This window comes from Chionomys nivalis, chromosome 4, assembly GCF_950005125.1.
Source record: "Chionomys nivalis chromosome 4, mChiNiv1.1, whole genome shotgun sequence".
In the NCBI taxonomy this organism is placed as follows: domain Eukaryota; kingdom Metazoa; phylum Chordata; class Mammalia; order Rodentia; family Cricetidae; genus Chionomys; species Chionomys nivalis.
The window spans coordinates 103,439,515-103,454,228 of record NC_080089.1 but is presented as its reverse complement, the minus strand read 5'-3'; the positions used below and the strand labels follow the sequence as shown (position 1 = coordinate 103,454,228).

Here is a 14,714-nt window from a genome sequence, read left to right as displayed (position 1 = left end):
AGAAACATACAGCCCCCCCCCCCCCCAAAAAAAAATAAATCTGTAATAGCAGTATTTAGCATTTCCACAACAAGATAACAAGACAAAGACGAGAGAACAGACTGGTTGGAAGATCATGTACTCAAAGCAACAAGATAGGTCATGTCTCAACAGGAGCAAAGGAGAGAGCTAACACCCCAAACCTACATACTTGCTTAAAAATACTTATCAGGTGGAGGTAGAAAGATCAGGAGTTCAGGGTCATCCCCGGGTACATAGTAAATTAAGAGACTAGTCTGGGATACCTGAAACCCTGTCTCTAACACACACATCCTCCAAAACAACAAAAAAGCACAATTGGTTTGCTACATGTTCTGTACCTGAATATCTCATGTACGATATCTCTTGTATAGTTATTAGAGGGGTTATATGAAGTGTGAAAGCTATCAAAGTTTGTGTACAGTGTTTCCAAGGTAAAAGGGACAAAAATAGTGGAAATGAACTAAAACCTTTGCAGGAAAGCAAAAAGCCCTTAGCTGAGCAAGTCTCACAGCAATAGGAACATTATTCACTATTAAACCAGGTGGTGGTGGCACATACCTTTAATCCCAGTCCTCGGGAGGCAGGGGCAGGCAGATCTCTGAGTCCTAGGCTACCTGGTCTAGAGTGAGTTACAGGACAGCCAGGGCTAGACAGAGAAACCATGTCTCAAAAACCCAAAAACTGTGTGTGTGTGTGTGTGTGTGTGTGTGTGTGTGTGTGTGTGTGTGTACATACGCACGCACGCGTGCACGCGTGTTCTTCTTTCCCAGAGTACTATACCTGAAGAACCACAGTCTGTCATCATTCACCTCAACAGCCTGCTCTTAATATTATGAGTTTTCTATTGTTATTTTTCGAGATACCGTTTCTTTGTGTAGCCCTTCTGTCCTAGATCTTGCTGTTATAGACTAGACTGCCTCTAGGGCAGGAAACAATAGTATGCACCACCACCACCCAGCAACAACGTTTTTCCAAACACAAGCTTTCTCCTTATGATTCTAAGTACTCAAGTGTTGTGGGAGGTCCTTCCACTCCTCCAGCCAATAGCCGCTGAGATACCAGCCCATTGGGGCGTAGTCTCTTTCCCTTTAAAAAAGTGGCTGCTTCCCTCCTCACTCTCTCTTTACTTCCTGCTCTGGTTCTGGCGACTAGACTTCTTCCTAATTGAGCAGAGGGCTGTTGTCTGGGACGGTGATCTGTAAGTTTTTTCCCCTTTAAATAAATACCACCCTATTAATCATAATTCCAGACTGGTGTGGGATTGTTTATGACTTACGCCTTCATCTGGCACCCAACGTTTGGTTTTAGGACCCCTCCTTTCCCCCCGCTCGGCTGCCTGCCGCCAGTTCGGCCGCGGCCTGTGCCTTGCGGCCTGTGCCTTGTGCATGGAGCCAGCAGTTTAACATAAATCATTCCGCAGTGGCTTTTCTTGCTGCAGTTCTTTATATTTTCCCTTTAGACACCTAAGATTGACTTCAAGTCCCCACGCAGCCTATCATTTGCCTCCCTACGTGGATTTAAACTACACAAGCCCGCGTAGTCTCTGCCCGCGTGGTTTGCTCTTTTCTGAGTCGTTTTCAAATCTCCCTTGCAAGCGCAGCTCTTAAGCGGCGCGAACCAGAGTACACGGTTACCAGTTGCCGAAAACTGCAAGCCCTTGGAACAACTCTGTCACATGGAGGCATACACGGCTTCCGGGTTAATCTTCTCTACCCCTGGATTCTGGGTTTATGGTTCCGTGTACAGAATTGATTTAATTACATTTACTTTGTTGAGCAACTTGCATTTCCCAGTTTTTAACAAATACTAGGTGGACACTGAAACAGGACCCCGTTTTCGTCGCGACTTGGCAACAGCGCTACCTGCTGGATAATAGGTAATATGGCAGTTTTCGTTTCCAACACGAATTTTACTGTTTTGGTTACCAAAACAATGGGTTATATCATGCAAGGTTTATATGACTATGGGGATAACTTAATTTACTGGTTACTAGGTTTCAGTATTCTTTTGAATATTCTATCATTTAGGAAGAATATGGCACTCCTAAGAACCATACAATCTTTACTAGAAACTCATGCAGGTCAGGAGATTCAGGATTCAAAAGAGACAATAATAAAAAGACTTGAAATGATTGAAGAAATTATTGGAGCTGGTGAACAGAGTAAGAAGGCACAAGGACAGGATACGATGCCACCACCAGCTATTAGAACTGGCTTACCCAGGGTTTTAGCAACATATCCTGTAATTCATTCTGACAAAGCGTCAACTTCTAAAGACTCAAAGGGAGTCAGAGAAGCTAGATGGATGCCAACAGCAATGAATGATCTAAAAGAAATTAAGCAAGCTATTGTTACCTTTGGCTTGCACTCCGCATATGTTAAGGAAATGATAAGGACTTGGGCTTCTAATGCTAGAGCTACCCCCCACGATTTCCATCAGTTAGTGTCTGCAGTTTTAGATAATGGACCTTCCTTGATGTTTGGAATCTATTTTAGAGAAGAATCCAAACATATGGAACAGCAAGGAAGAGCAAAAGGTGTGGAGGTTTCCCAAGATCAAATTCTTGGTGCAGGAGAATATGCTGATCCACAGGTCCAAGCTCTTTATGATGATGAAGTACTGTGTCTATGTCACCAAGCAGCTTTAAATGCTTGGAATAGGCTACAAGATCCAGCAAAAAGGGTTGAATCATATACCAGAATTAGGCAGGGACAGAGAGAATCCTTTATTGACTTTTTGCAAAGATTAATTAAGGCTCTGGACATAGGGGTAACCAACCCAGAAGCTAGACGACTACTTTTTGAATCTCTAGCTTTTGAGAATGCAAACATAGAATGCAAAAAGATAATTGGGCCTTTAAAGTTTAGATCAGCACCTACGGATGAATGGATTCAGCATACAATGAATGTTGAGACGTTTAGCTATAATGATGAATCTTGGGTAGGAGAAGCGATTTCCAAAGCAATGAGGAGACATCAAAATGCCAGGTGTTTTAATTGTGGTAAATTAGGACATCTGAAAAGGGATTGCAGGCAAAGGATTTCTAGGACTAATATCCCTTCTGGGAATGACAAAAATAGGACCTCGGCCTTCAGGTATATGTAGGAGATGCGGTAAAGGCCGACATTGGTCCAACGAATGCAGGTCCACAACAGACAGACAAGGCAACCCGATACCGTTGGGAAACTCCTTGAGGGGCCTCTCGCAGGCCCCCAAGCCAACAGTGGCCCAGTCATTCCCAGTCACAGTGGAGAACGTGCCTCACCAAGAAAATTAAAAGCTCCAATTTCTGCTGTAAAAAATATTACTGGTCTAAATGATGAATTACACATGGAGGATAAGTCAAAAAACCCAGCAGGACAGAGTAAACGTATATTTTGGCAGACTTCTATTAACGATCAAAGACCAAACTTTTTATTGTTTGTCCTAACTTATTAATCATTGTAAAGGTAAAGTTCTGGGAAGTGCACATCCTAGTATAGAAATATCTGACCCATCCAGAAATCCTAAGTGTATTAACATGACTCTCACTATATGAACTGTGTGGTATCAATTACAGCTGACAGACAAGAAACCTTCTTCCACAACCTTCTATTCTAGTGGTTCTCAACCTTCCAAATGCTGCGACCCTTAAAAACAATTCTTCATATTGTAGTAACCCCAACCATAAAATTATTTTTGTTGCTACTTCGTAACTAATTTTGCTACTGCTGTGAACCATAATGTAAATTATCTGATATGCAGGATATCTGATATGCAACTCCTATGAAAGGGTCGTTTGACCCACACATTAAAAATTATTGTTATATTCTAACACCCTAAAATTAGGTTACAAATTTGACAGAAAGAGCAAAGACAAATTATCACACAAGAAAATTGGTAAGGCGCAGGCTTGAGAGATAGCGTAGTCTGTAAAATGTCTGTCTTACCATCACAGGGCTTAAGTATAAACCCTAGAACCTACCAAAAACTAATATAACAATCAGGAATAGTAGTATATACTTATATCCTAGTACTGGGAAAAAAGAAGAAAATACATCCCCAAGGCTCACTGGCCATCCAGCCTAACCTACCTGGTGAATTCCAGATATCAAAAAGAAACATCATGATTCCCTAAAGAATAACACCTTATGCTGTCTCTTGGCCTTCACATGCATGCATGCACCTGCATACACTCATGAAGACTAGCGTAGTAACATGGTCCAACCTACCTACAGTGGACACAGTAGAGCCAGCCTCGTCCAGTACATCCACTGACTCTGCCAATTGGAGCTGGATTTTTGGCACCACAGTGAGAATAGCCAAGACATCCAAAGCAAAGCGCACAGTGTCATTCCTAGTCAAATAAATAAATAAACAAATAAATAAATAAATAAAGAACTAGTCAAAGGGGAACTACAATATAATTACTAAAAAAAGAATTTAAAAAAAACGAGATATTTTGAAATGTTCTAAAATACTTATTTTTTAAAAAAATATTTAAGACAGAGAATATACTAGACACTAAAAATATGGAAATGAGATATGATTGTAATTACATTTACTGATTCGTGTGTGTCATAGTGTGTATAGTCAGAAGACAACTTGGATTTCTCGTTCTATCATGTTGGTCCCAGAGATCAAACATAGGTCACAAGGCTTGGAGGCAATTTCTTTTCCCACTGAGCCATCTCCCTTGCCCAAAACAGGTTTTGGGTTTTTTTTGTTTTGTCTGTTTGTTTGTTTAAGATTTCAGGTCAGGCAACGGTGAAACATGCCTTTAATCCCAGCACTCAGGAAACAAATGCAGGCAAATCTTTGGGATGCAGGCAGATCTCTGGGTTCAATGCCAACCTGGTCTACAGAATGAGTTCCAGGACAGGCAGGGCTGCACAGAGAAACCCTGCCTCAGGAGATAGATGATAGATAGATAGATAGATAGATAGATAGATAGATAGATAGATAGATAGATAGATAGATGGACAGATTGATAAATGATAGATGGATAGATGATAGACAGATGATAGATACATAGATACATAGATACATAGATAGATAGATAGATAGATAGATAGATAGATAGATAGATAGATAGATCGATCGATCGATCGATCGATGGATGAAGGAAGCATGGAAGCAAGCAAAAGGTCCAATGTCTCTGCATTCCCGATTTGGTGCTGGAGTCCTGGGTTATTAAGTAAATAAATACTTTTAAAGCCAAAATCACACCTTTGAAGCCATGGAGACAGATCAGCAGATAGTCACTTGCTATCAAACCTGACTCACAGTATTATCCCTGGGACTCACATGGTGAAAGGAGAGAATCAATACCTGTATGCTGTCTCTAACTAGCACACACACACCGGGGGGGGGGGGGGGGGGGGGGTGTCTACATAAGTAAAAAATATTTTTTGAAAAAAATCACATTATAGTTGGGCATCATAGCACACACCTTTTATTCCCATCACTCGGGAAGCAGAGGCAGACGGACCTCACTGAGTTCCAGGCCAGGCAGGGCTGCATAGTGAGATTCTGTCTCAAAATATAAAATAATGAGGCTGGAAGATAGACCAGGAGATAAAAGCACTGGTTGTTCTTTCAGAAGACATGGGTTAAATTCCCAGCACCTACAAGGCATTTCACAACCGTCTGACTCCAAATTCCAGGGGTTTTGATGCCCTCTTCTGCTCAAGATCCTATATGTGAGATACATAAGCTCACACAACCACATACACACATAAAAAGAAAAGGCGGTAAAGTATAAAAAATTAAATAATAAAAATCATACTTGGGGCTATTACTTTTGGTTGTTTTTTTTTGGGGGGGGGGTTCTCTGTGTAGCCCTAGCTGTCCTGGAACTCACTCTGTACAGTAGGCTTGCCTGGAACTGAGAGATCTGCCTGCCTCTGCCTTTCAAGTGACGGAACCAAAGACATGTGCCACCACCACACAACAACAACAAAAAACACTTTCATACTTAATATACTTCTGTCACAGAGTCTAGTTTAAAACTTCACCTCAACAAAAACTTGTTAAACATGTACTATGTAAATACTGAACTTCATGCGAAATTTCTAGTCCCACCTTGCGTAATAGGTCTTCCAATTGCAGGCAATGGAAATAAGCTGTAGCAAGAGCTGCACACACGAAAGCTTGAGGAAGACTTCAGCAGGTTCCCAATACAGCTGAGCTGGGCCATATTCTATCAAAAACTCCATCATTTCCACAATCTGCTCATGAGTGTATGAGCATGCCTATAAGGAGAGGTATGTATTACAATACAAAATTGCATCATCTATCTACTACTTTCTCAATGTTTGCCCAAAGATTTTAATAAAAGCTTTCAATTTCCACAATTCCTGAGTCACCAGTCCATATGTAAAACAATGCTACATAACGATTAATACTTTATTTGTGATTGGCACACATATTAAAAAAAAATAACACAAGGTTGATTTATGCATACTTAAGAAAGCTAAGAAAGTAGCATCAAGAAACAGGTATCTCTTCAACTTGCAATTTTTGAAACATGCAGACATTCATCTTGATCCCAAATTGATCAAATAAGTTCCAAAATGACAGAGAGCTAGCTAGTTACGGACACATCCTTTCCCAAACAGAATTCTGCAGTTTTCACGAAAGCAAGCAGTTTTACTCTTGAGTGCCTTTAGTTCTAGTTTAGCGCCAAAATAGCAGTGACTTATAAGTGGGAACAAAAAGGTCTTTGAAATTCGTCTATTACCTCCACTTTTAATTGTTCTGCTTTCTTATAGGGAAGGTAAAATGCAAAACTGTATGTCCTACAGACATGGCATTGGTCTCAGATGTGATTTCAAACCTGGAACTGCTGCAAGTTGTATTAATTTTTAAGACTGTGTTCTAGGTCAGGATGTAGTTAAGTTTTACAACACTAATCTGACATGTATGAGACCCCGTTTTTGATCCCCAACACAGAAACAAGAAATAAAAGAATAGAAACTGGCTATGGTGGTACACTTAGAAGGCACTCAGAAATGGCCCAGTGCGTAGAAGGCAGAGGCTAATAGTTCTCTGAGTTCTAGGCCAGTCTGGTTTACTAACAGAGACCTTGTGTAGTCTTTCTTGGTTGTCAACTTAACTACATCTGGAATTAACAAAAATCCAATCAGCCTAGCAAACCTATGAGAGATTTTTTTTCTTCATTAAAACAATTAAGTGGGAAGACCCACTTTTAATACAGATCTTTTAAGGTTGGAAGATACACCTTTAGTTCAGTTAGGATGATAAGATCCACCTTTAATCTAGGCCACACTTTCTGCTGGCAGCCTATATAAAGTACATGGAAAAAGGAAGCTTTTGCTCTTTGCCTGCTAGCTCTTGCTCTCTCTGGCCAAGACCATTCCTTACTAGCATTATAGTCTACTTCTTCAGGAATCTGTCATATACTGAAGACCACCTGAGACATCCAACTTCATGGACTACTGGAATTTTTGAAATTATATTGGTATATAGACATTGTTGGATGAGCTGGACCAGACTGTTAAGCCAGTCTAATAAGTTTGTGCGCGTGTGTGAGTGTGTGTGAGTTCATTCTATAAATTCTATTCTTCCTGAGAACCCTGATCAAAGATTTGGTACCAGAAGTGGTTCCAGAGCAACAGAAGTAAAATGATGGGGTTTTATGTTGTTTTTGTTTGGGTTTTAGTTTTCCGAGACAGGATTTCCCTTGTATATCCCTGGCTGTCCTGAAACTCAATAGAGCAGAGCAAAGCAATCCATCTCCCTATGCCTCCTGAGTGCTGGGATTATGGGTGTGCACCACCACCGCCCAGCCAAGGATGATTTTTTTTCCCCAAGGATGATTTTTTTAAGAATCTGGAACAGGCTTTCCAATTTGCCATTGCCTACTGTTATTGTAGCCCCTCCAGTTACTGAAGCCTCTCCTAGAAGCTTGGAGAGTATTATTTGGTTTTTTTGTTGTTGTTGTTTTTGGTTTTTCGAGACAGGGTTTCTCTGTAGCTTTGGTGCCTGTCCTGGAACTAGCTCTTGTGGACCAGGCTGGCCTCGAACTCCCAGAGATCCGCCTGCCTCTGCCTCCCGAGTGCTGGGATTAAAGGCGTGCGCCACCACCGCCCGGCAGCTTGGAGTGTATTAAAAGCCCATAGTGTGACCTAGTTTACAAACTTAAGGAGACAAATGCATTTAATTATTCACCTATTCTGAGAAGCAATGGATTTGGTGACTCTACGTAAGTAAACCGTTGAAGTTGGGCAGTGGTGGGGCATGTCTTTAGTTCCAATATTCTGGAAGCAGAGGCAAGTAGATCTGTGAGTTCAAGGCCAGACTGGTTCACAGAGCTAGTTCCAGAACAGCCAGGACAACACAGAGAAGACAAAAACAAAAACAAGACTTTTGACAGTTTGTGGAAAAATAAGAAAAATGATGATAAAAGCTGGTTGTTCCTAGCATCTCTGGATAAACTGGCAAAGGATAAGAATAAGCTCCATGGTAATAATAACTAACTTCTAGCATGAAAGAATACAGTGAAGGACAGCAATATGATGAAACTGACCAGCTCCAGATGTACACACTAAAGGTTTCTAGTGTGCCCTGGAAGGAAATCTCTCCAGAAGCTACAAAGCTTAAGTTTAGAAAGTCAAACAAAAGCACTTATTATTTGACTGGCTGAATTACAAAGAGAATTAATTCCCTGAAAATTAATACAGGAGGACCCTATTGAAGCTGAAAACTTTGAACCCTACTTGCCATTTCCTACTTTTACTAAGGAAATTAACACTTTGTTGTCTGCTAAACCAGCAGTGACTTACCCTGAAGAAGATGCCAGTACTGATGTCCCTCAGAGTCCACCAATAGTTGCCTCTAGACTATACCCAGACTAAAAGCTAAGCAAGCTCGTAGACTGGAGACAGAAAGTATAGTCCATGAGGAAGTACACTAAACTACTAAAGAGCTCAATGAGTTTGCTAATTCGTTCAAGTAGAAGTCTGGGGAGTATGTGTGTAAATAGATTTTAAAGTTGTGGAATGAACATAAAACTAAATTGGGCTGAGTTTACTTGTGTGGGTTTAATATGAAAAGTTCAAAGTTTAAAAAGGTGACAAAATGCTGGGCAGTGGTGAAGCACGCCTTCAATCTCAGCACCAACGAGGCAGAAGCAGGCAAAGCTTTGTGAGTTCAAGGTCAGCCTGATCTATAGAGCTAGTTCCAGGACAGTCACACAAAGAAATCCTGTGTTAAAAAAACAAAAACATAACAAAACGAACAAAAGATAACAAAAGTATATTTAAATGGTTGGCTGAAGCATCAGTCCAAAGATAGCCTATTAAAAAGGAGTTGGTGATGCCTAATATCCCCTGGCTTAGTGACTATGAAGTGTAAGATTGCCCTCTGTATGCTGTGAATGCCATTGGTTAATAGAGAAACTGGTTTGGCCTGACAGGGTAGATAGGCGGGGAAAACCAAACTGAATGCTAGGAGAAAGGAGACAGGTCAGAGAGAAACCATATAGTCTTGCCAGAGACAGATGCTGGGAACTTTACCTGGTAAGTAACAGCTACATGGAGATACACAGATTAATGAAGATGGGTTAAATTAATATGTAAGAATTAGCCAATAAGTAGCTAGAGCTAATGGGCTATGCAGTGATTTAAATAATACAGTTTCTGTGTGGTTATTTCTAGTCTGAGCTGGGCAGTAGGGAAACAAACTAATGGCCTCATAACAACAAACTGGCACCAACGTGGCTAATTAAATCCACTTAAAATCTGAGAAAGTTTAAAAAGGAATCCTAGACACAAGAGAACAGAGTAAGTAGCAGCTCCTTTAAGAGGGGTCTTCCTGATTCAGTGGTAGCAGAAAAAAAGCCGTGACATTTTGAAATGCCAGCTTTCTGGGTCATGCTGCCAATGCAACCTCTGGCTCTTTCAGGAGGACAAGCATTTAAATGAGGTTTGTGAACAGAGTGCTACAACTTGCCTAATGGCAATATAGACTGGCTGTGTGCATAAAAATGGGGCTGTGAGCAAGGCTCTCAGAGGTAGCAAACAGCTCTACCATGCTGGACTTGGCAGGGCAAGGAGGCAGTGCGGTATTTCCCCTAGCAATGGTGCCACTAAAGTTTGTAAGAAGGACTTAGCATTTTAAGAAGCACTTCTGGTCAGAAAATAATTACAGATACACAATAAAGACAGATTCAGATAAAAAAAAAAAGACCTCTAAATGAGCCACATTGTTGGATAAATGTATGTAGGCTTGGGAGAGAAAAGAAAAAGAGAAGTAAATGGTTTTAAAAAAAAAAAAAAAAGGTAAAGACTTTAAAGAGTATAGACAGTCATAGATTAAAAGGGGTATAAAGATAATAAAATAATTAAAAAGTAATAGAGTAAAAAATAATAAGCACAGAGTCTAGATTATGTATATTGTGTTTTCTATGAATTTTTTGACTCTGAAGGAGCTAAGTACAGAGAGACATTTCATTGTATGAGCTCCTAAGCAAAACCAACATATATACTTTAAAGGTATCTTGATTTCAAAATTTGAGTCAAAGGATATGTTGCTTTGGTAAAGAGGTTGTTCTTTTGTTTCCAGAGGATGAGAACCTGTGGATCTCTTCCAGACTAATGTGGTTTGATGTACTAAGACACCCCAAAAGGTTGCTATGAACACCCCCAAAAATTACTTCGGCCAACAAAAAGCAGGAAGTAGTTTGGAGACAACTATGCCCATATCCCCAAATATTGTCTGTAAATGTTTGTTTACATTTAAAGGGGGATATGCTATAGAGATTTGCATTGATATGGATTTTGGTTTACTGATACAAATTTAAGGTCAGTTTTATTATGTTTCTGCTTGATTAAGGTATTGTGTGTGCAGCTCATTTAAAAATATAATGTATAATTAAGAAATATAGGTTAATAGATAATCATCTATAATAGTCAAGCTTGTAGTCATGTTAGATTTTCTAGATGGACAGACATGTATTTCAGATGGATAGGCATTCTTCAAACCTTTCCAAGACTATAGAATATGGCATTTAAAATGTTTTAAGCATTTCAAACTTTTCATGACAATGAGACACATCAGTTCCTGGCAGCACCAATTACTTCAAGAGGAAGATAGGCACTGAAGAGGCTCCTTATGGAGTTTATTGGTCATTTGGGCAGGAGACAGCTCTTGCCTGTACTGCTTGATGAACTGGACATGCAGGACCCACAGAGAAATGACTGCTGAACTTGCCTAAAGGTGACATGGTCCTTTGGGGTTCCTGCTTCATGAAAGAGTCTGCCAGACATTCTGTAGTACACAGAAGAAAGTGACTGACAAACTGCCAATATAGACGGAACTGTCTTTAAAATTTCCCGTTTCATGGAAAAGTCTGCTGGATACTATGGGCCCATAGGCTAAAGATGGATGCCCCAACAATACAGAAGAACTTTGAGTGACCATCCAGGCAGCAGAATGTCTCTATCATTTCTAGAGTTTTGGAAGTTGCTTACAATGCATTTCCTGTTTATTTAGGTAATATTATATCCTTCTGGAGTCTCTGATGGAGTTGAAGAATAAATGGTTATACTTATAGTTTTCCTTAGATATGATAAAAGATAAAGTAGATATAAATATTGTAACTGTAATTCTTGCTTGATATACTATGTTAAAGTTAAAACCTTCCTTTTCATCTAAACATTGGTTAATAAAGAAACTGGTTTGGCCTGATAGGGTAGATAGGCGTAGATAAACTGAATGCTGGGAGAAAGGAGACAGGTCAGAGGGAAGCCATATAGCACTGCCAGACACAGATGCTGGTAACTTTACCCAGTAAGCCACAGCCACATGGAGATACACAGATTAATGGAGATGGGTTAAATTAATATGTAAGAGTTAACTAATGGGTGAAGCAGTGATTTAAATAACACAGTTTCTGTGAGATTATTTTGGGGCTGAACAGCCGGGAACCAAAAAGTGGCCTCTTCCAACATATGAAGAGATTTAAAGGCTCAAGAAAATTGCAATGCTAGAGTAGATACACTGTCTAAAACCTAATCCTCCATATTGGAAGGCCCAGAAGACATGCTCTTCACTAATACTAAGAGATGCAAAATAGTGAGGGGGCACTACTCCATTTGTAGAGCTCTGTTGTCACTCTTTTCCTTATACCACACCTTAGGGTTGGAGATGCTGTTACTCAGCTGGATGAATTAAATGCAGGTTAAATTGAGCCTCAAAGTAGCAGGGGCCAGGTGGCAGCACTGAAGTGCCAAAAGTAAGGTGACTATAGTTATCATAATGGGCAACAAAGATAAAGCAATGTCCATAATGGCCTAACCTGTAACAGGCAGCAAAGGCAAACTGATTTTTATGGTGGCATGACTCATATGGACCTTTGGTACTGGCTAATCATTCATGGTGTTTCCAGGCATAAAACAGAAGTCTACCATATGTCTCATCTGTATAAGCAGAAAATTTCTCAAATAGATAAAAACTACAATTATATTGTAGCAAAAGAGAATCTTTGTCCACGAACCAATTTCCAGACATTAGCCAGTAAGCAGCATTCTTCAATAGTCTCTGCATCAGCTCCTGCCTTCAGGTTCCTGCCATTTGAGTTGCTGCCCTGACTTCCTTTGATGATGAACAGTGATATGAACCGTAAGCCAATAAAACTCTCTTCCCAAAGTTGTGTTGGTCATACTTTTTCATCATAGCAATAATAACTCTAAAACATAATGCCTCAAAAATAAAATTAAACAAATAAATGACTATTCTCTTACCTTGTATGGAGGTTGAGGGTGAACAAGAATACCACCCTCAGTCCTCTGCAGTGACTGCTTGACTTGTTCCAATTTAATGGCCAGGTGAGCCTCAAAATACTTGCGCAGAGCCATGCAGGTATGTTTGCCTGTTTGGCGGCTAGCAAATATTTCATCATCACTCAAAAGTGCACCCTGGTCTTCCAAATTTAAAATCTCCAAAGTACTGATCTATTAGTAAACAGGTATAAGATTGCAAAGGAGATGGGGAAAGAGCACACAGAAGAGAAAAGTAAAAAGATAACAAAAGAGATTTTGGTAAATATTTACATTCAACAATACTGACAAGTCTATCCATATATACAACATGCTAACAATCATATGAAAGAAAAATGGGAGCTTCTAATCATATTAAAATATACAGAGAAGATGCAGTATGGTAGTGTATTCTTGTACTACAACACTTGAGAGACTGAGGCATGAAAATACTAAGTTCCAAAGAATATTCAAAGCTAACTTGAACTACAGAGAAATTGCCTTAAAATTTTAAAAAAAGAGAGGTTGGAGAGATGGCTCAGTGGTTAAGAACACTGGCTAATCTTCCAGTGGAGCTGGGTTCAATTCCTAGTACCACATGGCAGCTCACAACTGTCTGTGACATCAGTTCCAGGGAATCCAACACCCTCACGCAGACATGAATGCAAACAAAACACAAACGCACATGAAATAAAATCTTTTTAAAAATTAACAAAAAAAGGAAAACAAAGATATACCAGTCTAAAGTTGTTGTCATTTGAAAAGGTCAAAATTAACCACAATAGCAATCCAGCTCCCAGCACTTGAGAAGCAGAGCCAGAAAAATCAATAGAAGTTCAATGTCAGCATGGTTACAAAAGGAGTTCCAAACAAGGCTACATAGGGAGACCTTTTCTCACAAAAGCAAAAAAAAAAAAAAAAAGGTAAGAAAAAAATTAAGGTTATCATAGCAACGCTCCTACAAAATTACTGGGTAAATAAATACATACATAAATATAAAAATACATACATACATACATACATACATACATACATACATATATACATACATACAGAAAGGCAGGTAGGCTACAATGGTATAGTAAGCTTAGCCTGGTTCCAAACAAGGCTACATAGTGAGACCTTTTCTCACAAAAGCAAAAAAAAAAAAAAAAAAAAAAAGCAAAAAGAAAAAAAAAAAGAGGAAAAATTAAGGTTATCACAGCAACCCTCCTACAAAATTACTGGGTAAATACATACATACATAAAGGCTACAATGGCATAGTAAACTCCAACCACCAGAGACAGAGAACAGGGCTGGGTGCTGCAGTTTAACGGTATAGTAAATATGTATGGCACCTTGGGTTCAATCCTCAGTACCAAAAAAAAAAAAAAAAAAACCAGAGAAAAGACAGAAAGAAAAAACTCATAAATATATATACATACAATCAAAGCCCAAAATGCCAATCAGAAATGCACCCAACTAGGTGCAATGATACATATCTTTGATTCCAGCACTGAGAAATAAGAGACAGGAGAGATGGTAATTCAAAGTCCTTCTTGGCTATACAGCAAGTTAAGGACAGATTGGGCTACATGAAACCTTGATTCAAACTACCAGAAGGAAATTTTCTCTCTTCTACATGATGCCTTTCAGGATAGCCAAAACAAAGAGGACCCCTATAGCTAACTGAAAAGCTAGTGGAAGAACCTCACCAAGTTCACCAGGCGACGAAGACCATCATAACGGTCAAAGAGCTCCAAGACAGCCCGAAACGAGAAGCAAATTGAGAAAAACATTGTAGCATGGCAGCATCCTGAAGCATGAGAACATTCCATTAACCACAGGGTATAATTCACCACATCAGATAGAACATTGTGGGGATGCATGCAAACCTGCAAAAAAAAAAAAAAAAAAGTAAATAAATAAATAAAATCTATTTTTTAACATTT

General features: G+C 39.5%; 1 protein-coding gene across 2 annotated transcripts in view; it reads right to left on the bottom strand.

Moving 5' to 3' along the window:
- The window catches only part of Dcaf1 (DDB1 and CUL4 associated factor 1), a 68,533-nt gene that overhangs the window by 27,574 nt on the left and 26,245 nt on the right, over window positions 1-14,714 (bottom strand). For both annotated transcript variants that reach the window (XM_057768710.1, XM_057768711.1), the window contains exons 10-13: window positions 14,478-14,657; window positions 12,768-12,977; window positions 6,085-6,254; window positions 4,233-4,357 (exon numbers count right to left, since the gene is read on the bottom strand). In XM_057768710.1, coding sequence (XP_057624693.1) covers window positions 4,233-4,357; window positions 6,085-6,254; window positions 12,768-12,977; window positions 14,478-14,657 — 685 coding nt within the window. The remainder of the gene's footprint in view (window positions 1-4,232; window positions 4,358-6,084; window positions 6,255-12,767; window positions 12,978-14,477; window positions 14,658-14,714) is intronic.